General features: G+C 52.0%; 1 protein-coding gene across 3 annotated transcripts in view; it reads left to right on the top strand.

Annotated features, from left to right (window-relative positions):
- The first annotated feature begins 4,794 nt into the window (after positions 1-4,794).
- Positions 4,795-24,971, top strand: part of LOC128324619 (vitellogenin-2-like) — a 71,073-nt gene continuing 50,896 nt past the window's right edge. For 2 of the 3 annotated variants that reach the window (XM_053249393.1, XM_053249391.1), the window contains exon 1: positions 4,795-6,539. In XM_053249393.1, coding sequence (XP_053105368.1) covers positions 6,224-6,539 — 316 coding nt within the window. In that variant the 5' untranslated portion in view covers positions 4,795-6,223. The remainder of the gene's footprint in view (positions 6,540-24,971) is intronic. The other variant, XM_053249394.1, reaches the window with a different exon arrangement.

The following is a 24,971-nucleotide window of genomic DNA, read 5'->3' as shown; positions in this document are numbered from 1 at the left end:
GACCACACCAACATTGAACCCCTCCAAGGCCTTTTGGAAACCCGCTGGGTCCAGCAGCCTTTTTGGACGGACCATCCTAATAGGTCCATCACCCCTGCAGGGGTGGATTGTGTCCGCGATACCAACCTTAACCAGGTAGTGATCCGTCCATGACAATGGGGTAACCAACGGATTCCCCACCCACGGAACACCCCCCTGATCCGAACAGAAGACCAAATCCAGTGTGTGGCCGGCAACATGAGTTGGTTCAAAAATTAATTGGGATAGGCCCATAGTTGTCATGGCCGCTATGAACTCCTGAGCAACACCAGACAAGCCAGCCCCAAAGTGGATATTGAAGTCCCCCAGCACCAAAAGCCTGGGAGACTCCATCACCAACTCCACGACCAGCTCCGTCAGCTCAGTTAGGGAGTCAGTTGGGCAGCGGGGTGAACGGTACACCAACAGAATCCCCAATCTATCCCTAGTTCCCAGCCTCAAAAATACACACTCAATATAGGTCAACTGTCTCACAGGGGCCCTGGTAAGGGAGATAGTATTTTTATGGACCACAGCCACTCCACCCCCCCGCCCACTTCCCCTAACCTGCTCCACAACAGAGTAACCTGGAGGATGAAGCTGAGCCCACACTGGGCCACTCACTTCCCCCAACCAGGTCTCAGTTATACATGCCAGGTCAGCTCCCTCATCCATGATTAAATCATGAACAATTTCGGTCTTATTTTGAACCGACCTGGCATTACAAAGGAGCAAGGTCAGGCTCTGTGAGTAATTGGTGCTGCTCCCCAAGGCCTGAGAGTTGTCAGAACAGTTGGAAGTAGAGATAGTCACTAAATTACCAATTTCTCTTCCCCTGTAACGGCCAGCTGCTCTGCCAGCGCCAATTCTTCTATTTCCCACCACTACAGCAATAGCTGCCAGGCGCACCCCCCGCATCTGCGAGAGGGAGAAAGGGAGGGGGAAAGAATGTTGGAAGTTTATTGCTGGAATTAAGTGTGTATAGTTATGATTTTAAAAGGGAGCTGGATTATATGTAGTAGGATAAAAGAATTTGATGCTAGAAAATAACAGAGTACATTTACTTACTTTTGAAAGTTTGCCTTGGTAGTAGAATATAGGGTCTCACTTCAAGTTAATACACTTTTTGTGAGTGGAATATATATATGCAAAGGGAAGAAAATCTCAGCAAGGCCATACATTGTTTTTAGCTGCAGGGCATAACATTATAATATTTATTTAGATCTTTCAGAAAAGAAAATCTCAATATTTGTGCTTTGCTTTTTAAAGTTTGACTTATTTGCTGTTTTAAATGTGGCTATGATGTTGAGACACTTCAGAAGAGATGTAGTTAAATTACTCTTTCTTTCAACTTTCCTGCTTCTTTTTGTCTTCTTATGGTTGTTTTTTTAGTGTTTCATGGTTTTTACTAATTGACTGACTTTAAGGTTTTAAATGTGATTTTTATGGATTTTTATTGTATTTTAACTTTTGTAAACGCCTTGGGATGTTTTATGAAAGGTGGTATAAAAATTGAATTAATAATAATAATAATAATAATAATAATAATAATAATAAATAGTGTGCTTACACAGAGGGAGTGGATACTGCTGATGCAACATCAAAAGTATTGTTTAGTAAGGGAATAATTAAAATATGAGAGTTCAAGTTTTCATAGCGTTAGAACATATAAAGGGATTGAAGATTGTCTGATTGTTTGGACAGGGGCGCAATTTCAGTGCTTGCCCTAGGCACTATTTTCCCTATATACGCCCCTGGCTACAACACCTGGGGCTTTTCAATTTAGAAAAAAGACGACTGAGGGGAGACATGATAGAGGTCTATAAAATCATGCATGGTGTGGAGAAAGAGGAAGTTTTCTGCCCCTCTCATAACACTAGAACCAGGGGTCATCAGATGAAACTGATTGCCAAGAAATTTAGGACCAACAAAAGGAAGTACTTTTAAACTCAATGCATTATCAGCTTGTGGAATTCTCTGCCATAGGATGTGGTGACTGCCAGCAGCCTGTATAGCTTTAAGAGGAGTTTAGATAAATTCCAGTGGCTGCTAGTCTGAGGGCTATAGGCAGTGTTCCTTCTAAGGCGTGCGTGCACACATACTTGCGCTCACAAGTTTTTTAGATGTCCACTCAGTTAATTTTAGATCCCGCTCAGGTTGAATCAGGAAGGCCCTATTCTGAATGCATGTGTGCACACACTGCCTTGATACTTCCACCCAGAACAAAACTCATTCCACATACAGATTTAAAAAAATTAGAGAGAACACAGGCTATAGGCCCCTCCAACCTCAGAGGAAAGATGCCTCTAAATACCAGTTGCATGGGAGCAACAGTAGGAGAGAGGGCATGCTCTCAGCTCTTGCCTGTGGGCTTCCCAGTGGCATCTGGTGGGCCACTATGTGAAACAAGATGCTGGACTAGATAGGCCTTGAGCCTGATCCAGCAGGGCTGCTCTTATGTTCTTACCATGTTGGTCCACTTACTTGCTCTTCTTCCACCATACCAGCCTGCTTCCAACTATTGTTTCCGAGTCCACCAGCCTACTCATCCTCTGCCCTGCCAAACTCTGGTTTGGCTTTCTGAGTCTATGGAGTGAGGGGTCAATTGCCAGCCAAATAGTGCCTGCCTTCTCTCTGCCGCCTTGGTTCTCTGCATCTATGGACTGAGGGCTAATTGCCAGCCAAAGTGTGCTTTTGTCTTCCTCTGGATTGCTGATTATTTCTCCACTTTGCCTGATCATTTTTCCACCTCCATGACAGTCTGTTGCTGAAGCCTGTCTTGCTGGTGCATCCCACCTGCTTAAACCAGGGACATTTTCCCCACAGTTTGTCCAAAATTAGGCAGATCTGATCCCTGAAGGGAGTCATGCCTGAACATGTGATACCATTTGGATGGAAGACAATTATATTACGGAGAAGCAAAATGAGGTTCAGAATGAAAACTCCTGACTAATCAGTAGTCAGAGATTTCATCTACCATTTGATCCTAAAACCTTCCATTAGCTGGATGGAGGTCGGTATATGTGCAGGGCTCGGTCCTCCTTCTGGAGGTGTGGGGCTAGGGGGTCCTCAGACCCTTGAAAGTCTGGAAAACCCTGGATGAACACCTGGAGAGACCTATCTGCAGTCATCAGACTGAACGGGAAGAGGCATTTCCACCACCCAGTTACGGACGACTTGCTATACATTTTTAACCTGCTCCGATAAATCTCTGAGATAACTATGGCTGTGAGTTTTTCAGATCTATGGGTTTTTTTACTGTCAACTTTTGCTTATTTTCTGCTATCTTCTATTTTGGAATCTTCCCATGGACTTCGCCAGAGAGCCCAGCATTCCAATGCTATCAGCTTTTAGTTTTGCTTTGAAGAATCCTTTTAAAATGTTTGAGGCTACAGCAATTATTTATTTTATCTTGATCTTTACAGCAATTATTTATTTTATCTTGATCTTTACAGCAATTATTTATTTTATCTTGATCTTTAACCTACACATAATCTGTCGGAGATGATTATGAATTTTGTATTTTCTGAGAATCCCCCTTGAACTTTTCAGAAAAAATGTACATCTACAATGGAGAAGAGGAATGGCGAAGAAGATTGGCTTGGAGAGAAAAGCAGCTCTTATGGGTCTTTTAAAAATTGTTCTGCAGTGCCACATATCTACATATTTACACATTGGTATATCTACACATACCAACCTTTTGAAGCTCTGATTGAGGAAATGAAAATGACCGGTGAGAACTGGCTGGCTGTTTCGGCAGAGGAAGAGGAGGATTGTTTTCCTATGTTCTATCTTTCTTAGTGGAATCAGGACTTTTCGGTCTTTTGTAGTTCAATACCACTGATGGAACTGCCATTCAATCACAGTTAATGTCAATTAGCATTTTGTATCGGAATCTTGACTTTACTTTGAAGAATTTCTAAACTTGTTACTCAGGTGAGTTGGAGGGATGATGATTTTTATTCTGGTGTTGCAACCATAGTACTTTTTATCAAATACAGGAGGGGAAATTGGCATGGGGGCAGACTGTTAAGTGGTGTTTCACCTTAAGATAATTTAAGAAGAAGATTTTACAAAAAGGGGTCTTTTAAAGTATTTAAATCTTATTTAAAAGTTTATTTGCTTTAGCTATTTAGCTTTTGTGTGTGTTTTATTAGAACTTAGTTTTTGGATAGGTAGCCACGGTGAGATTTACGTGGAAGGATTCTAACTGAAGGAATTTTATTATATAGAAACTTGATAATCCTTGTTTTCCAGGCATAGAAGTTAAAGTTCCAGCACTGTTTAGTCTCCCCCTAAATCAGAGAGTGTCCCTGGACACTGGTTTTAAGATTTGATATTAGCCCTATATTATGTGAGTCATCTGAGATGTTTACCAATTTTTCTTTCTTTCTGTCTTTGTGCTGGAATAAATGAAAAGCCCGATATTTTTAGTGGTATATCTATCAGTATTTTATTTCTCTTTGCTGAAATATTTTTAATATAATGGAATTTTCTGTTCTCTCTTACTTCTCTTTCCCCCTGAGGCTTGTTCTCTCTCTCTCTCCTTTCCTCTCTTTTTGAGGTCTCCTTTTCCCCCTTGTGGCTCCTTTTCTTGAGATATTTATCTAGGGTTTCATATACATGTTTTAACTTAGGGTATAATAAAATAATATACTTTTTAAAATTGTATTTCAATGTATTCCGTGTGTTAATTGTTTCTTTTTTCTTTCTTTTAACCATTAAGATTTAGGGAACTCTATATAGAGGTTTAGCATTGAAATAACCTACTCAGAAATTGAGGTTTTTTTTATGGTATTCCCAAATGTTCTAATGACTTAAGGAACTGCTATATACCTTTATGGAAGAAACAATAATTAATATAACTAATTTTAGGGTTTCATATATAGGTTTTAACTTTGAGTATAATTAAATATTATACCTCATAAATCTGCCTTTCAATTAAGGGGGCTTTATATAATGGTTTAAAACTGACAATAACCTAATTAGGAAAGCCAGCCGATTGCCGCCCTTCTAGGCAGTGCGGCTCATTTGCCCCCAGCCTCCACCTGGAAGGAGCACGTGGCACAGGGAGCCAGCTCCCATTGGCCCCGACGTGCTTCCAGGGCAGGGCTTACTGCAGCGAGCCGGCAGCACGCATGCGCTGGCTCAGTCCTTCTCTCGAGCGAGCAGAGAGAGGACGTCTGCTGCAGAGCTCCGAGGCCAGCACTACACATGGCCGGGCCTGTTCGGAGTGGCGGCTAGCCGGAGCGGTGCCGGGGGACTGCAACAGCGGGCCGACCGCTTAGGCCGGCCCGCTTCCTGCATCAGCGCCGCATAAGTGGCCTGCTCGGGTCAGCTGTGCGGGGGCTGTAGCAGCGGCCGAGGGCTCTTAAGCCCCGCCACCCGTGACTCCGACTGGCCAGCCCGGGGGCTGTAGTGGCGGCCGGGGGCTCTTAAGCCCCACTGCCTGGGGGAACTGGGCGGCCCACCGGCTGCGCGGCCGCCCCATAGAGGCGGCGGAGGGCTTCTAAGCCCCGCCGCCTACGACATAGAGCAGACTGCCCGGGGGCTGTAGCGGCGGCTGAGGGCTCCTAAGCCCCACCACCTAAGATACTGGGCGACCCGCCGATTGCGTGGCCGCCCCCATTGCAACGACGGAGGGCTCTCAAGCCCTGCCATGAGGGAAGCCGGGCCCGGACGCCCCCCCCCACGGTTGGGCCAGTTCCAAGGCTCGTTGCACCGGGGGCTATAGGCCCCTTAGGTCCTCGGGCTCGCTTCTGGGGGTAGCTCCCAGCCCCCCCGGCTCCCAGCTCGGTGGCAGGCCATCTCTTGAGGGCAGCTCTTCCAGCGGACCATCCATCACAAGCAGCTATCCAGGCAGACCACCGGAGCATTGCATCACAGCAGGCTGGTCACCCGGCCCGAGGTTTGGAGCTCGGTTCTGGGAGGTGGTGGAGGTCAAGAGAGAGGTTAAAGCAGGCACGCTAACAGCCATTTGCCCCCCCTTTTAGTTCTCGGAGGTCTGGGTGGTTAAAGCAGGCATTCTAACGGCCATTCCCCCCCCCCTTTTTGGTTCTCGGAGGTTTGGGCGGGTATACACTGGGCGCAGCCACAATGGGCCCTAAGAAGGCCCCAATTAAGAAGGGTGGTAAAGCCCCAGTCAAGAAATGGGGCAAGCCCGTGCGGCCTGCTAAGAGGCCAAACATTCCTGTGGAGTCTTCAGATGAGGAGGGTGATCTCGAGCTGGGGGCCATCAGGGCGCTTATCACCTGCCTCCAAGCCCTGGAGAAGCAGCGCGCTACCCTGGGGGTGGGGGAATGACTCAGGGGGAGGGTCTTCTGGGGTGCCCCCGCATCCACAAAGGACATCCAGGGCTGCCAAAAAGGCCAAACTGATGCAGAGTTTTGCTGATCGTTTGGCAGCTCTAGAGGCGGCGGCGGGACCGGCGGCAGCGAAGTCGCATGGGGACAAGCCATTCCAGGCTGCACCAGTGCCGGGCGACGGTGGCGAGGACCCCAGGAACGATGGGAATGATGCGGGTGAGTCACCACAGGGATCATGGCCTTGGGGTTTGCCATACAACGCCCCCTTCGGGCCATATGGGTGGTATCCTGGCCCTATCAACTGGGCATCGCCGCATGCCACCTGCAATCAGGTGTGGCAGGGCAGAGGCTCAGCCCCCCATGGGGCAGCAGCGCAGCTGGGCACCTCTTGGCACGCCAGGGATGGGCCAGTCCCCCTGGGGGACCACCTCTTGCCGGCGGTCAAGGAACGTATCTGGAGGGAAGAATATATGGACATATTCCAGTTACTTTTCAAGGAATCCGAGCCAATGGACAAGGACGGGGTCCGAGGAAAAGACAAAGAGAGGACAAGGAAGAAGCCCATTGAGCATAATTGGGCCAACTGGGTTTCAGGGTTTACAGTCTACATGGGCGTAGTCAAGCAAAAATACCCTGAGAAGGGCCCTGCGCTCATTAAGTACTTTGATATTATCCATAGGGCCTTTGTGGACTTTGCGGGTAATGCCTGGGAGCGCTACGACCAAGGGTTCCAGGAGCGCGCGTCCAACAATTCAGTGATCTCATGGGAAAGGCAACACCTGGAGCTATGGCTCCAGATCATTACGCCCGCAAGGCCTTTGGTTATTTCCAAGACACCAGCAGCGTCAGCAGCCTCGGCTGCGGGCACCCAGGGGGTTCAAAGTCCCCTGGTTTGCTGGGAATTCAATAAGAATGGAAAATGTGCATGCTCCCTTTGCAAATACAGACATGACTGTGGCTTCTGTGGTGGGTGACACGCTGGCCTCTACTGTCAAAGGACTAAAGCCCTCAGAGGCAGGGGGGCTACCAAAGCTCGGGAGGAGGAAAGGGTCCTGCAGCCGCCCCTGGGGCCGGTGCGGGAAAGGGGCCCCACCCCAATTAAAATCCTGGTGCTCCGGAGGCTGCTGCACGACTACTCTGATAGGGAGCGCGCACGCTATATAGAAGAGGGTTTTGTGAGGGGTTTCCAAATACCATGTCAATCCAGGCGTACCCATAGTTTTGCCCGCAACTTAAAATCCGTAGAGGGGATGGAACACATAGTGGCTAGGAAGATTGCCAAGGAAGTGGCGCTGGGGAGGGTGCTGGGCCCCTTCACCAGGCTCCCACTACCAACCTTGAGGGTTTCCCCCCTAGGCGTAGTCCCAAAGAAGGTGCCAGGGGAGTACAGGCTCATCCACCACCTGTCCTACCCCCGGGGTAGTTCGGTCAATGATGGCATACCGGCCGAGCTCTGCTCGGTTCGGTACACCTCCTTTGATGCGGCAGTGGCCATGATCAGGGTTTGCGGGCCGCGGGCCCTCATGGCAAAGTGTGACATCGAATCCGCTTTCCGCCTGCTGCCTGCCCTGCCCTGATGACTTCTGCCTGTCCTGATGACTTTGATCTATTGGGTTTTGCGTTTAACGGGGGGTACTACATCGACAGAGCCCCCCCATGGGATGCTCCGTATCTTGCGCAGCATTTGAAGCCTTTAGCACTATGCTGGAGTGGGCATTGCGCCGGGCTGCCCGCCTCAGCTCCTCCGCTCATTTCCTTGACGACTTTATTTTTGGAGGGAGGGTGGGATCTAACCAATGCTCTCATCTACTGCACACGTTTGGGGCTCTCTGCGGTGAGTTGGGGGTGCCCCTGGTGAAGGACAAGACCGAGGGGCCGGCCACAAAGCTAACATTCTTGGGAATAGAACTGGACACCGTAGGTCAGCTCTCACGTCTCCACGAGAGCAAACTTACTACCTTGAGGGAGCTTCTTAGGGAGTGTAGCGTGGCCAGGAAGGTCACGTTACACCAGTTGCAGTCGCTGGTGGGCCACCTTAACTTTGCCTGCAGGGTGGTGGTCCCCGGTCATCCCTTTCTATGCCGGCTGTGCGACGCCACAGTGGGGTGTAATCGGCCCCACTTCCTGATCAGGGTGACAGCCACCATGAGGGAGGACATGAGGCTATGGCAGACTTTCCTGGATTCCTTTAACGGGGTATCTTTCTGGTGGTCCGCACAGCTTCTCAAAGCTGACTTCCAGGTACAGTCCTATAGGGATGTGCACAAAACCGGTTCACCCGGTTTGGTTCGGATCCAAACCAGGTCCGAACTGGACCGGGGTGGTTTGGTTTTGGTTTTGTCCGAACCACCCCCCGGTCTGGTTTGGATCTGAACCGGTTCAGATCCGAACTGAGCTGGTTCAGATCTCAAAAAATAGCTGGTTTTAAAGGGGACCTTGTGTTCTACCTGCCACCCAAATTTCAAGTCGATTGGCCCTTCCTCTGATTTTTTACGATTGTTTAATTTTTTTTTCAATTTTTGCCTATAACTCCCTATGTGGAGCACTTACGGGCAAAAAGCTGGGGTGGGTGGTAGCCACCCATGGGTGTCCTCCACCCCAACAATCCCAAGGTAATTGGTTGCTCCTAGTATTATTGGTGAATTTTTGGAAAAAAAATCCCATTGGCTAGAATGGGGGTTTTGGGCTGCCCCAGACCCAAAAGAGAGAGGGGGGCAAAAAAGCTGGCAATTGTTGGGTTGCCCCTAGCATTGTTGGTGGATTTCTTGAAAAGAAGAGAAAAAATCCCATTGGCTAGATTGGGTTTTTTTGGGGGGCAGCCCCGGACCCGCCTCCGTGGGGTGGCACCACCCCCAAAGTGGGTCTGGGGCCATGGCAAAAATGGCCTCAGTCCATTCCAGCAATCCCCGGAGAGATAGGAGTGATGGTTTTTTTATTAGGATTTTCTAAGGCATTAAATAATATGTAATTGTAAAGAATAGAATGTGTGTCAGTGGGTGAAAGGTAATAAAAGCCAGTGCCACATAGAGAGACAGTTATTTCTAGGGGCAATGCTAGGGGCAACCCAACAATTGCCAGCTTTTTTGCCCCCCTCTCTCTTTTTTGCCCTAACACGTAACACCCAGTCAGTCCACCTTAATACCTACCTACTACCACCTATCCAAGCAACTAAGATGACACTCAGAGAGACAACACCAACTCTCTGATCTAACAAAAAGGCCGCTGCTGCTGCTGCCTGCCAGCAGCAGCAGTGGAGCAGCACACTAAGCACAAGAGCAGCACACACAGAGAAGAAGCAGGAGGCGGAGCAGCAGAGCAGCAGACCTGCTGCTCTGCATGATGGGTGATGTGATGCCCAAAGAAACCACCGCCTCACTCAGTGCCTGCCACTGACTAGGCCCGACAGACAGAAGCCAGCCAACCTGCTCTGCTCTGCTGCTCCCCATGGATGATGCACACACACCCTACATCTGCATCCAAACCAGACCAAGTGCGCAGAGTCAGCACAGGGCAGCAGCCACCAGCCCAGCAACAACAACAACAACAACTGCTACCACCACAACCAGTGTTGCTGCTACACTAACATTCCCAGTCCAGTCACGCGCGCCACAGCCTGAGCCTAGCACACAGCCAACAGCTGCTGCCAGCCAGTGCCTAGCAAGCCAAGCCAACATGAGGAGAGAGCTAAGTAGACGGCGCATGCATACCAACCCATCACAACGCAACTGCAAGGGGAGAGGGCGCAATTACAGGCAGGAGGAGGAGGCGAGGCAATCCTAGCACAGATTTGAAAGTTTAAAATCCACCAGGACATCTTCTTCTTTCTACCACCAGCTGTAGTGTCTAGTTAGTGAGTGCTGTGCAGCTGAGCTGAGCTGAGCTGCATATGAGGATGATAGTAGTTAGTTTAGTTTCAGCAGACTGAGCATTGAGCATGGGCAATGGCATTGGGAAGCAACACAACACAACACTCACCTGCTGCTGCTGGTTCTAGAAGTTGCCTCTTCTCGTCTTTTCACCTCTTCTTCGTGTGCGTGTGTGTGTGTGCGTGTGTTTGTGCGCAGTGAGTGCATGCCTTTTGCCTTACTTGAAAGAAATGCTTCTCTGGCCCACCACCACATATTTGCTCAAGGACACAGAGAGGCCCAAGGCAGGTGGTGGCACCAGTGTGAGTGCATGTGTGCTGGTGGTGTTTGCCACCACAGGTGTTTTGTGTGTGTATGTGTGCGCTGCTAGCTAGGAGGGGGGAGGGAGGAAGGGATGGAAGTGGGGAGGAAAGGGGAGAGGAAAGGGGAGGGGGAGAGGGATGTAGCAGAAGGGATTGAAGGGGGAGGAGGGTCCGGCTCAGAGTTGGTCAGCCACATATTATGCACACACGTGATCACGTGTGTGCTTCGGTGGGAGAGACCAGATTCTCATCATCTGCCAGACCAGGGTTTGGGGGCAGGTGAGGTGGTGGTGGGCTGGAAGGGAGGATGGAGGGTGGTGAAGAGGAAGGGGGGAGGATGAGGGGAGGGATGGAGGGAGGCATGGGGGGGGAGGGAGTCGGAGGGGGGAGGAAAAAAATGTAGACAGACACACAGCACAGACACAGAAGACAGCACACTACACAGAAAGCATCCACACACAGAGACAGTGCTAGGCATCCATTCACACAGACACACACACACACACAACAGGAAGAGACAGACTGAGCCTGCACCACACACAGAGACCCAATTCCCCCCCTGCATAGTTATCAATCAATATGTTGTGTTGGCAGCCAGTTCATTGCTATTCTGATGGTTTTTGTTTTTTCGCCATCAGCCAACATCAACAGTGAGCACAATCAAGATGAACATAAGATGATAATTCATTCTTTTCATTTAAAAAAATCATTAAATTATTTTTTCCATGTAAACCAAGCCCCCCCACACATGATCTTGGGTAACATTTTCAATAAAATCAATTCATCTAGCATTCATTTTGTTCTCCCTTGGTTACCAATTTTTTTTCTTTTGAATAATTTTGAGGGTTGATTTTGACATGGGATTTTAAAGAAAAAACTATTTACATGTTTATTTACATACTGGTATTTACATATTTACACTGCATTAGAACGTATACCCGCCGCTGCCGCATAGTCTAGTACTATTAGGGCTGTGCTACTTTTGGGGTGTGTGCCATGCCCACGCCAGGTCCCCAAATGCTGACAGGTGGAGAGATAAGGGCCTGTGCTGCTGCTGGTCAGTATTGGGTTTCTTTTTAGGTGGGCGTGGGTGTTGTAAAAGTTTGGCCAGTCGCAGCACTACCACTACTACTACCACTGCATCTCTGTGTGGGCACACTACACGGTGCGACTGGCTGGCACAGCTCAGCATCTGTCACGTCAGCTCAGCTAGAGGTAGAAGGGGGAAGGGTAGGGATAAGCACAGAGGTCGAGCCAGGCAGGTGACCAACCATGGGGCAACCCACGGTAATCACTCACCCATCTCAAACTCCAGCTTGGGGTAGCCCAGCAGGGGGAGGTTCACCTTAAGGAAGACCAGCTGCTCCACCAGCCCAGCGTCCAAGTGGGAGCGAGAGGGTATCACCACGTCCCCGGCACGTGAAAACACCCGCTCGCTCTGGACACAGGTCGGGGGGCAGGAGAGGAGGCTCACAGCAACCACCACCAGGTCCGGCCAGACTTGGCGGTGGGTCGCCCAGAACTGTGCGCAGTCCGCGCCATCTTCCTCCACAGGCTCCTCCAAGTACTGCACAATGCATTGCTCAGCACTGGAGGGGGGGCCTGGCAGGTCGAGCCTCCCGCATACCAGGCAAGGCGCCATAGCAGAACTGCTGAAACCACTGGGCGGATTTCAGGGTGGGAGCAAATTGCTGCTGCGATGGTGCTGCCTGGGATGCCATGCTGCTGGACTGGGAAGAGGGAGGGAAAGGGGAAGCTGACGCCAGCTGGCCGCCCATGCTGCTGCTGAGTGCGGGTTGGGCGGCGGGGCTGCCCCCGCACCACTACCAACATCCTGGTCTCTGCGGGCCTTAGCGGCCTCCTCCTCCCTGACCTTCTGTACCAGGATGTCCCTCCACCTGGGCAATTCGTCGGCACTCACAGCATTGCCCTTGATGGCTGGGTTACAGAGACAAGCGAGGACATACTCCTCCCTGTCTCCCAGCGCACCAACGAGCCGCCTGTCAACCCCAGACTTCAGCCTCCCAGCCAGAGCATGACCCTCTGGTGTGGTCAGAGAAATCTGGAGTTCACCCATCAGCTTCTCCAGACCCAGAGCTGTGGGCAGCGCCTGGCTCAAGGGAGTGGTGTCGGCACACAAGCCCTTCATGGCAAACTGGAAGGGCTTGAGTGCCGACACCGCCTCGGACATCTGCTTCCACTCTGCGTTCGAGAGGTCACAGACTCGTCCCCACAGACTCCAAGGACTCGTCCCTCACCAGGGCTACAAGGGCTCTCTCCTGCTCCAACAGGCTCTGGAACAGGAGGAAGGTGGAGTTCCACTGCGTCTCAATATCCGTAGGGATGAAATGGCGAGGAAGCCCAAGGTCATCCTGCTTCTGGCGAAGCAGTCTCCTGGACTTCTCGCTGCGGTGGAAGTGGGCAGCCAGCTTGCGAGACTTCTTGACAAGCGTGGCCGTGGTAGCAACAGCACCTAGGAGGGGGCGGCCCTTCTCCTGGGCCACCTTCAGCTCCTTAAGGCCAAGGGCGTCCCTGACGGTCAGATGGAGCGTGTGTGCCATACACCGTATGTTCACACAGCCCATGAACGTCTCGATAGCGGCGGTAACGTTGGCTCCATTGTCTGTGACAATGAAGCTGCGGGAGAGGTGTGGACACCTGCCAATCCACTCCTCTATCTGACGGTCAAGTACGGCCGCCACCTCCTCCCCGGTGTGCCTCGTGTCCATCGTCTCCACATGCAGAACGGCCCACCTGTGCCGTAGTGCAGTGGGAGATGCAACAGACCCGGAAGGATCACCCGAGGAGGTCCCCTCACTGGTCCAGAGGTCAGTCATGAAATGCACGCTGGTGCCCGCTGGAGCCGAACGCAGCCCGGCCGACACAAGCTCCCTGCACTTGCGGTACAGGGAGGGGACCACATTCCGGCTGAACGTGGTCCTTGAGGGGATGACGTATTCTGGCACCAGATACTGGCGTATCCGGCAAAAGCCGGAGTTCTCGACCACCTGAAACAGCTGGTCATCGGTGGAAATCATCTCCCCTATGAGGTGGGTGAGGTGATGATGGTCCACATGAACAGTATGCTGGCTGCCTGACAACTGCGTCCACCGCTGGACTGTCAGTGTAGCCTGCCTTTTGGCTGGCACACTGCCGCTGTCCGCCCTAGTGGCAGATGCACAAGGCGCACTAGCGCTGCCAGCCTGTCCCCTGAGAACTGGGTGGTGACGCTCTGTGTGTCTCCACATGGGCGTCGTACCCAGGTGCCCAGGGTTCATTCCACGGCTGACCTGCATCCTGCAGTGGACACAGCGGGCGTGGAATGGGGCATCTTGAGGGACCTCAAAATGCGCCCACACACCACTGCCCTTGGCCTCCTGCGCCCTGGGCGACCGTCCTAGGCCGTTTCTCACAGGGTTGCTGCAGTTCGGGGGGGGCGCCACTGCCTGCCCACTGCTGCCCCCCAACCCACCCCTTCCGCCCTCCACACCAGAGAAAGGGCCCGGCTCCACTGGCAGAGGAGAGGCAGGCCTCTCCTCCACCACCTCACCAGACCGCTCCCCACCAGAGTGTCAGGCTTCACGAGGGGGGGCCCCACTGAGCGGCGAAAGTATAGGGGGAAGGGGCCCCAGAGGGAGGGAGAACCTGGCTACACAGTCCTCACCGCCCTCTACCCTGCTCTCCCACAACACCAACAGTCTCCTCCACCACAACAACGGGCGGTACCCCGGCAGCACCTGGTGCTGCCGAGGAGGGACCCGCCACAGCCCTAACACCTCTGCTGCGATTGCCGGCAGCAGGCAGCGTGGGGACATTGATCCTGTGGACCAAACTCGGAGCCGGGGCGAAGATTTGCCCAATGGGGAGGAGCGGGGTGTCCTCAGGCTCCCCGCGTCCCCTCCCTCTCCAACATGCTGCAGGCGCACCCTGCACCTGGCCTCTCCCATGTCCTCTGCCTGGAAAGCTAGCGGAAGGCCTGGCCGGAACACGGCGATCGCCTTTGCCAGGCATCCTAGTTGTTATCTAGGAGGAGGGAGGGAGACTTTAAGAGTAAGGCCAGAAAGGGGCAAAAAAATAATTTGGAAGGGGCAAAAAAACCCCAATCGATTGGGAGCTGCCGGGGTGGGGGGGAGTCTGTTTTGAAAAAGTAGGCCAATTGGGGGGAAAGGAAGACTTTTTTATATGGGGGGGGGAAGCCAATTGAAGTGAGGGGGAGGGTGACCTTTTAAAATTTGGGTGTCAAGCCAATTGGGGGGAGATGGGGATGGGAGTTTTTTTTAAAAAAATTGGGGATTAAAGGGTGGACCCCTGGTGTGGGTGGCACGGGCAGTTGGGTGGAGTAGTTGTGGTGTGGGTGGCAGGTCTTTTTATTATTTGGGGGGATAATGGATGGGGGGAGGGCACAGCACCTACCGGGGGGGGGGAGGGATGCAGTCAAAGCTTGGGAACCTGCAGATCAAAGGAGGAAACCCTTATTTAGTGAATTGAAACACAGTGTGGTATGGTTCTGGGGGTTGGTTTCAAGTAATGCTGTGGGGGGGAGCATCATGAACCTCAATGCAGCCTATTTAGTCACTTTAAATTTCACACAACCAAAACCAGAACCCAGTCGTACTTTCACAGAACCCACCCACCACTGTGACTCTGCCTGCCCAATGCCATGGCAAGCAAGCAGGGCATCAAACACTTGGCAGCATGGAACATCATCATCGTATATCTTTCAAAGATTACTAGAATGACCCCAGGAAGGAAACCCTTCTTTGGCGAACTGATGATGATGATTGATGAACAGAGCCAGCCTATCTGGGAGAAACTTTCACTGACACAGAACCCAAATTGCACTTCCCAAAACCCAATTGCACTTTCACAGAGAGAACCCGCCACCCACGCACTCTGTCTGCTGCCCAAGGCAAGAGCAAGCAGGGCATCAAACACTTGGCAGCATGGAAGGAACATCATCATCTGTCTTCCAAACATAATGACCTGGCTGGGGACGGTGTGGTGGTGTGTTGGGTAACCTGTTAAAAAACCACCTCACCTGAATGCAATGCGACAACACACAGCAGCAATTTCTTCATCAAGCAAGACACAAGTCACAACAGTACATCTCCAATGGTCCCTCCCCACACACAACCCAAATGCATTTCAAAATAGGGGTGTCCCTATTTAAAACCACCAACTAGGGAGAGAAAGGGGGCAACAAAAGGTGCACAATTGCACACACACTAACCCCTCTTCTTCTGGTCCTTCTCCTGCCGCTCACTGCTGGTCACGGATGCGCCGCCGCCAGCCAGCCACCCCGGGCTGGGATACAGACAGGGCGGCCACACGAGGCACAGGCAACTGGGGTAGGTAGGTGGTCAAGGGGCAGAAGTGAGGAGAGACAACACTATTTGTGTCACTCAACTCACCCCCAAGCAGAGACAAATCAACAAAAAACTTTCAAAAGGGAAAAAAAACGATGGCAGCCTCCAGGTGAGGTTGGAGGTAGGCTACTGTGTGGCTGGCTGCAGCCGTGGGAAGAAGTGGAAGAAGTGAAGGGGAGCAGAGAGAGAGAGAGAGAGAAAGAAGAGAAGAGGAGTGCAGCAGGGAGGGGGGATTCAGGTGTGGGGGGAGGACAGCAGCAGCAGCGGTCCCAAGAGGTGGGACCAGAGGGTGTGTTGTTTGGGGGGCTAGTGTGTGGCAAGGGGTCTGGGTGTATGTAGCAGGAGTCAGGGGCAAGAAGAAGAAGAGGCGGTGGGAGCAGAGGGTGTGTTGTTTGGGGGGCTAGTGTGTGGCAAGGGGGTGTTGGGGAGGGGGCAACAAACAGCAAAGGAGAAAGTAGAACAACTCGGGCGGGCAGCAGCGAGGTAAGAAGGCTGGAGGGGGGGAGGAGCTGGGCTGGGTGTGCGTGGGCTCTGGGAGGAGGGAGGATGGGGGGAGCAGGCAGGGAGGAGGAGGGGAGCAATAAAGCAATATATCAAGAACACAAGCCAAAAAGTTTAAAACCCAATATTCTTTCTAAGAAACCAATGAATAATATGATAAAACCACCAGCAGAAGAGAAAAACTTGGGCGGGGTGGGGGTGGGGAGGGGGAACCAACCAAACACAGAGGCCCACTAAAGCAAACAGAGACAATTAAACAATTGCTGCAATAATATTAATAAGGGCTGCAAAGCAAGTCTGCACAAAAAAAGCTGAACTCGGGCAGGCAGCAGCGAGGTGAGAAGGCTGGATGGGGTGGGGTGGGGTGGATTTAGTTTGGGCTTCTGGATGGGAGGGGCAAGTGAGACCGGCAGGCCTCTCCTCCATCACCTCGCCAGACCGCTCCCCACCAGAGTGTCAGGCTTCACGAGGGGGGGCCCCACTGAGCGGCGAAAGTATAGGGGGAAGGGGCCCCAGAGGGAGGGAGAACCTGGCTACACAGTCCTCACCGCCCTCTACCCTGCTCTCCCACAACACCAACAGTCTCCTCCACCATAGCCCTAACACCTCTGTGGACCCGCCACAGCCCTAACACCTCTGCTGCGATTGCCGGCAGCAGGCAGCGTGGGGACATTGATCCTGTGGACCAAACTCGGAGCCGGGGCGAAGATTTGCCCAATGGGGAGGAGCGGGGTGTCCTCAGGCTCCCCGCGTCCCCTCCCTCTCCAACATGCCGCAGGCGCACCCTGCACCTGGCCTCTCCCATGTCCTCTGCCTGGAAAGCTAGCGGAAGGCCTGGCCGGAACACGGCGATCGCCTTTGCCAGGCATCCTAGTTGTTATCTAGGAGGAGGGAGGGAGACTTTAAGAGTAAGGCCAGAAAGGGGCAAAAAAATAATTTGGAAGGGGCAAAAAAACCCCAATCGATTGGGAGCTGCCGGGGGGGGGGGAGTCTGTTTTGAAAAAGTAGGCCAATTGGGGGGAAAGGAAGACTTTTTTATATGGGGGGGGAAGCCAATTGAAGTGAGGGGGAGGGTGACCTTTTAAAATTTGGGTGTCAAGCCAATTGGGGGGAGATGGGGATGGGAGTTTTTTTAAAAAAAATTGGGGATTAAAGGGTGGACCCCTGGTGTGGGTGGCACGGGCAGTTGGGTGGAGTAGTTGTGGTGTGGGTGGCAGGTCTTTTTATTATTTGGGGGGATAATGGATGGGGGGAGGGCACAGCACCTACCGGGGGGGGGGAGGGATGCAGTCAAAGCTTGGGAACCTGCAGATCAAAGGAGGAAACCCTTATTTAGTGAATTGAAACACAGTGTGGTATGGTTCTGGGGGTTGGTTTCAAGTAATGCTGTGGGGGGGAGCATCATGAACCTCAATGCAGCCTATTTAGTCACTTTAAATTTCACACAACCAAAACCAGAACCCAGTCGCACTTTCACAGAACCCACCCACCACTGTGACTCTGCCTGCCCAATGCCATGGCAAGCAAGCAGGGCATCAAACACTTGGCAGCATGGAACATCATCATCGTATATCTTTCAAAGATTACTAGAATGACCCCAGGAAGGAAACCCTTCTTTGGCGAACTGATGATGATGATTGATGAACAGAGCCAGCCTATCTGGGAGAAACTTTCACTGACACAGAACCCAAATTGCACTTCCCAAAACCCAATTGCACTTTCACAGAGAGAACCCGCCACCCACGCACTCTGTCTGCTGCCCAAGGCAAGAGCAAGCAGGGCATCAAACACTTGGCAGCATGGAAGGAACATCATCATCTGTCTTCCAAACATAATGACCTGGCTGGGGACGGTGTGGTGGTGTGTTGGGTAACCTGTTAAAAAACCACCTCACCTGAATGCAATGCGACAACACACAGCAGCAATTTCTTCATCAAGCAAGACACAAGTCACAACAGTACATCTCCAATGGTCCCTCCCCACACACAACCCAAATGCATTTCAAAATAGGGGTGTCCCTATTTAAAACCACCAACTAGGGAGAGAAAGGGGGCGACAAAAGGTGCACAATTGCACACACACTAACCCCTCTTCTTCTGGTCCTTCTCCTGCCGCTCACTGCTGGTCACGGATGCGCCGCCGCCAGCCAGCCACCCCGGGCTGGGATACAGACAGGGCGGCCGCACGAGGCACAGGCAACTGGGGTAGGTAGGTGGTCAAGGGGCAGAAGTGAGGAGAGACAACACTATTTGTGTCACTCAACTCACCCCCAAGCAGAGACAAATCAACAAAAAACTTTCAAAAGGGAAAAAAAACGATAGCAGCCTCCAGGTGAGGTTGGAGGTAGGCTACTGTGTGGCTGGCTGCAGCCATGGGAAGAAGTGAAGGGGAGCAGAGAGAGAGAGAGAAAGAAGAGAGGAGGAGTGCAGCAGGGAGGGGGGATTCAGGTGTGGGGGGAGGACAGCAGCAGCAGCGGTCCCAAGAGGTGGGACCAGAGGGTGTGTTGTTTGGGGGGCTAGTGTGTGGCAAGGGGTCTGGGGGTATGTAGCAGGAGTCAGGGGCAAGAAGAAGAAGAGGCGGTGGGAGCAGAGGGTGTGTTGTTTGGGGGGCTAGTGTGTGGCAAGGGGGTGTTGGGGAGGGGGCAACAAACAGCAAAGGAGAAAGTAGAACAACTCGGGCGGGCAGCAGCGAGGTAAGAAGGCTGGAGGGGGGGAGGAGCTGGGCTGGGTGTGCGTGGGCTCTGGGAGGAGGGAGGATGGGGGGAGCAGGCAGGGAGGAGGAGGGGAGCAATAAAGCAATATATCAAGAACACAAGCCAAAAAGTTTAAAACCCAATATTCTTTCTAAAGAAACCAATGAATAATATGATAAAACCACCAGCAGAAGAGAAAAACTTGGGCGGGGTGGGGGTGGGGAGGGGGAACCAACCAAACACAGAGGCCCACTAAAGCAAACAGAGACAATTAAACAATTGCTGCAATAATATTAATAAGGGCTGCAAAGCAAGTCTGCACAAAAAAAGCTGAACTCGGGCAGGCAGCAGCGAGGTGAGAAGGCTGGATGGGGTGGGGTGGGGTGGATTTAGTTTGGGCTTCTGGATGGGAGGGGCAAGTGAGGAGCAGGGGGGCCACACAGAACAAGGAGTAATAATCTGAACAATCAACAACAAATGCAAAAGTTGAACACACAGAATGAAAACCAATATCAAGCAAAAGCAATAATTGGGCAATTCTCGGTGGGGGGGGAGGAGCACACAACCAACCACCAAAAGAGAACCAAAATTGATTATATGGGACAACAACAAAAATTGGCTATAATAACAATAGAATTCTCTCGGGGGGGGGGGGAGAACCAACTCAGGCAGGGCAGCAGAAACAAACAAAATGCAAGTACCAGTTAACAAAAAGCAATCAAACAAAGCACTGCAGCAAGCAATATATAAATGAAACCAATGGAATGCAATGAAAATCAAAAAGGTGAACAAAAACAAGGCAAGGCACAAAGAGCAATAATAAATAGAACTTTTAAAGCAATGAATGCAGTGGGTGGGAGTGGGGGAGGGTAGGCCCAAGGGATGAGAAGGGAAAGGGGGAGGGGGGGGAGGAAAGCAGGACAGACAAAGAAACAGGGAAATTTGGGGAAACTTAAGAAAAAAGTAAAGTAGGTAAAGAGAAGAGACAGACAGAGACACACAGAGAGTCACAGAGAGGGCAGGTGGACAAAAGATTAGAAGGTAGCACACAACACACAGAGAGAGACAAAGGACACAGTCAGGGACTCACAGCAGACACCAGCAGCAAAAGAGCAAGCAAGGTCTCAGAGATGATCCCACAACTGCAGCCAAAGAGAAGTTTCTAGGCAAGAGGCTTGGGTTTATATAGGTTTGAAATTCCCTCCTTTGGGAGCCCCCACCTTTGCACTCCCCCCACGGCCAACAGGGTGCCAGCTCTCAACAGTACAACAGCCAAGCAGCCTACCAGAGCAAAGGACTCATTCTGGCCAATCAAGGATCAATAGCACAGCCAATGCAATGCCTGAAAATAGCCTCACAAAATGGATGCCAGGAGCAAAAGTTTCAGGAATGAGCCACAAAATGGAGGACACACTTCTAACTTTAAAGAGACACTGAAAACACTCAATTGAAGCCTCTGGCACATCCGAAGCGGTTCGGATTTTCCGAGCCGGTTCGGATCCGAATCGGGCCCGTTTCGGTTCGGACCTGATCCTCCGAATCCGAACCGGTTCAGAATGAACCGGTTTGGATCCGAACCGAACCGCACATCCCTACAGTCCGACGCCGCCGGAGGCCTCGGCTTCGGCCTGTACCTGCGGGGGCGCTGGTGTGCGGAGCGCTGGCCAAGTGGGTGGTCCGAGAAGGGAATCACGAGGGACCTCACGTTCCTTGAGCTCTTTCCTATAGTGGTGGCTGCACACACCTGGGCAGAGTTCTTTAAGGACTCAGTGGTGCGTTTCTGGTGCGACAATCTGGCTGTTGTTCAGATCGTTAACACGCAAACGTCCAAGTCACAGCGCGTCATGAGGCTGTTACGCACCTTAGTTCTTACTTGTTTACGCCATAACACACTCTTTACTGCCCAGCACGTTCCCGGGGTGCAGAACGAAGTGGCAGACGCCCTGTCTCGCTTCCAGATGCAGCGCTTCCAGAAGCTGGTCCCCGAAGCCGCCAAGCAGCCAGAGCAGGTGCCTGAATGGTTGTGGAGCCTTGGAGTGTAGAAGCGTTTAGGGCCATCCAGGCTTCCATAGCACCCAGGACTCGGGTAGCCTACGACAAAACAGTTAGGGCCTTTCTACATTTTAGGTCGCAGGTAGGACTCGTACATACCTGGCCAGCGCAACCAGAGCAACTTATGCAGTATCTGGTGCACCTTCGGGCCAGGGGGCTGGCGGTGAGCACCTTAGCCGGCCACATGGCCGCGCTCGCCTTCTTTGCGAAGGCCAGGGGGCTCCCCAACCATTCGGGGGACATTAGGGTGAGGCGCATGCTGGAGGGCTGGGTGAGGGAGATGCCTGCGCTGCCGGACCAGCGTAGGCCAGTCACCCCTGAGGCCCTGCGGTGGGCCCTGCTGCAGCTGGGTGGGGTTTGTTCATCCCTCTACGAGGAGACCCTGTTTTGGGCATCAGCCCTGGTGGCCTTCTTCGGAGCATTTAGGGTGGGCGAGATGTTCCCCAGGGGCACTCGCGGCCCGACAGGCAGGGTGCTTCACTTTAGCGACCTTACCATGCGTGCTTCTCACGTGGTGCTCCACCTTCGTTTTTCCAAAACAGACCAAAGGGGCAGGGGCCAAAGGGTGACACTGCATGTGGCAGACGATATAAGCATGTGCCCAGTGTGGGCGCTGGCGGCCTACACGGCGGCCAGGGGGTGCCTCTTCATCCATGCTGACGGGCGCCACCTGACGCAATTTCAATTCTGGGCAGTGATGAGGAGGGCTTTTGTGGCAACCGGCGTGCCCACGCAGAACTTAGCCTCCCACTCTTTCCGCATTGGGGCAGCCTATGTTGCCGCGTGCATGGGCTGCATGAGCCCTGCAATTCAGCGGCTGGGCAGGTGGCGGTCCGGGGCCTACCGCAGATACGTGCAGTAAGGGGGGGCACCCGCCCCCGTCCCGCTACCTCACCCCCCCGCCTCACTACCATCTAGCTACCCAATTCCTGTCCCGCGCGGCTGCCCGCCCTGCCTCCCTCATCGCTAGCCTTTGCTGCACCTCGCTCATCATATTTCTTCTCTCGCACAGGGCCGCAGTCTACAGGGCCGCGGGCAGCGAAGGAGTGTGCCAGAGTCCTCATACTGGGCCACTCGTTCGTTTTCTGGGCACTAAAGTGGGCGCAGGGCGCCGACCCTGGAACTTAGCTGGGCCTAGGGCGTTGGGCCATGGTGGATTGGCTCGGCTGGCAGGGCATGCGGAGGGCTCAGTACCTGCCAATGCTTCGCGAATTCCTCGAGGGGAATCCGGCGCCGGATATCCTGCTGCTGCACTTCGGGGGCAATGACCTAGTTAGCCAGTCAGGTGTTTCTCTATCCTGGCAGATCGTACAAGACCTGGAAGTCATGTTCTCCTGGTGCCCAGGGTTGGTCAACATTTGGTCTGATATCACCCAGCAGAGGGTATGGAGGGGAGCTGTCAGGGAAAACAAGGTGGATAGGGCCAGGCGGGGGGGGGGTCAACGCAGCTATTGCACACTTCTTGGCCTCCATGGGAGGCGGCTGCATTCCAAATGAGGACATCAAGTTCTCACTCCCCCTTTTATACAGAAGTGACGGTGTGCACCTGTCCCCTATGGGCATGAGATTTTTCGTGGATGACCTGCGGCTGGGATTGGCGACAGTGCTGGTAGGCTTATGGGGCGTGCGGGGTGTCAAGCTAGGCTGATGCCCGCCGTGGCGGGCACAGTGCAGCGGTGAACAGCAAAAAGCGGTGCGGCACCTTAGGTAAGCTTTTGGCTTTAAGGAGGGGGGCGGATCCCTTGAGGCTTGACAGATCAGGGATGCTGCTTTGCTCCTGCCTCTCTGCAAACAACATCCTTCCGTATGGCTTGGCAGCGTCGGATGGGTGGCGTTAATTGCAGAGACCTGACCTTAGGTCAGTGACGAAGTGCGCCCCCCTTCACGAAAGGCGGGCCGCCTGGAGCCAAGGTGTCTGCGCCATGGGCTTTTAGGTCGGGGCGGCCACAGGATGGGCAGACCCATTAGGGACCGCACTGTTGCTTGTTGAGCGCCAATCCCAGCTGCCGTGCCCCACGGGCACCATTTGAATGTGTACCCCTAATAAAAGTGGCCATCTCCACCAAATGCGCAATGTGTCCGAGTCTCCTTGGGTCTGGGTGCAATGGGATGTTGTATGATAAACCCGATAGTTTTAATGACTTAAGGAATTGCCACAGATTTTTGTCCTTTGTTTCTTTATGTTTCTCTTTTCTTCTTCATAGAGGAAATGAGATATATTAAGAATGGGGGGATTTTAAATTTAAGGCATAAGATTATTGGAATTATTTTATTATATGATATTATAGCTTTAAAAAGACCATGTAACGAGATATTTTATTTGGAAAGCTCAGTGTATGACTTTTTGGTACTCTTAAATCATGGTTTGAACAATTAATTAGCCTTAGCTTCTAATTGAAATCAAATTTCAACTTTTTAAAAAAAATATACCTTTATCATTTCTGGGTTTTTTTCTCAGTATGTTTCTTTACTTCATTTCCTCCCATGGGCTTTTACTTGTTGTTATGAAAACTGTATAATGGTAACTGTTGAATGAACTGCTTGTTGTTCAATGTGCAATGTTCAATGTGCAAACAATCAGAAGGAAACTGAGAAGGATAACATGTGTGTATGGGGAGGGATCTGAGTGTCATAGCTTGATGGCCTATTCTCCCAGTGGTGGATTAAAGAGACCAGTTTTGGCTAAAGTTAGTCTATCTCTTCATGAAAGAATTTCTTTCCATTTATCTCTCTGGTTTTTTGTTTGTTAAATGAAGAGGATGACTTCCGAAGGTTGAACTGATTTCTGTCACTTATTTTACTGTGACGTTTTGCATACCTGTATGAACAAGGTGGGAATTTTGATTATAAAATATTGGTGGATATGTGGTATGGAACAAGATTATTGGTTGTACTTTATTATATGACTCTAGTGAATTTAAGCCCGTTAAATTAACGGGGGCTAGTAGTACTTTGGTGCCGCCTATCTCCGCCTCCTCTGGCTGCAGTGCGCCGGTCCCCTCTTTCTCTGGCCGTTTCTGCCTCCTTTACCTCTGCTGCCCCCTCTGTCCTCCCGGTCCTCTTGTACCCCCTCTGCCCTCCCGGCCCCCCAGCTGCCGCTTCTGCCCTCCCCGTAGCCCGTTCCTCGGCCGCCTCTGCCCTCCTCAGCAGTCGGCCGCTTCTGCCCTCCTTCCCAGTGCTCGGTCCGGATGCTGGCCCTGGCGTTTGTTTCCTCTCTCTGATCGGGCCGGTCCCGCTGCCACCGCCTTTTTCCGCCGTCCCCCCCGCTGCGGTCAGGCCAGTCCCTGTTCCGCCGCGCCCCCCCCCCCACGGTCAGGCTGGTCCCGCCGCCGCCCCCGTCTTTCCCTGCCCCCGTCTTTCCCTGCCCCCATCTTTCTCTGCCCCGACTTTCCCTGCTCCCAACATGGCCGCCCGTGTCCCTGCGGCCGTATCTTTCTCGGATGTTCTGGGCATGCGCTCCGCGCATGCCCAGAACAGCCAAGAAAGACACGGGCAGGGGCACGGGATTACACTCAAAGGCTTTATTATAGAGGATTATAGTTTTAAAAGGATAAGAATGACAAGCAGCTGAAGGTTATTTTGCTTCTCCTATTAGCTTCAGTTTACCATCCCTTCTTTCCTCCCCCTATGGGCTTTTATTACCCATTATGAACACTTAATAATAATACTTTGAGAAGTTTAGCTGGATGCAAATAATAGGAAGTAAACTGTGAAGGATTAGATACATGTACAGAGGGGATATTTCACTGCCATAGCTTGATAGCTTATGCTCCCAGCTGTAGGTTATAAAGATCAGTCAAGGCTGAATTTAGTCTCCCTCAATTTATCTCTCTGGTTTGTTTGTTTGTTTGTTTGTTTGTTTCTCATTA

The sequence above is a fragment of the Hemicordylus capensis genome, chromosome 4 (genome assembly GCF_027244095.1).
Source record: "Hemicordylus capensis ecotype Gifberg chromosome 4, rHemCap1.1.pri, whole genome shotgun sequence".
Classification (NCBI taxonomy): Eukaryota; Metazoa; Chordata; class Lepidosauria; order Squamata; family Cordylidae; genus Hemicordylus; species Hemicordylus capensis.
This window is presented reverse-complemented; position numbering and strand designations above follow the sequence as displayed.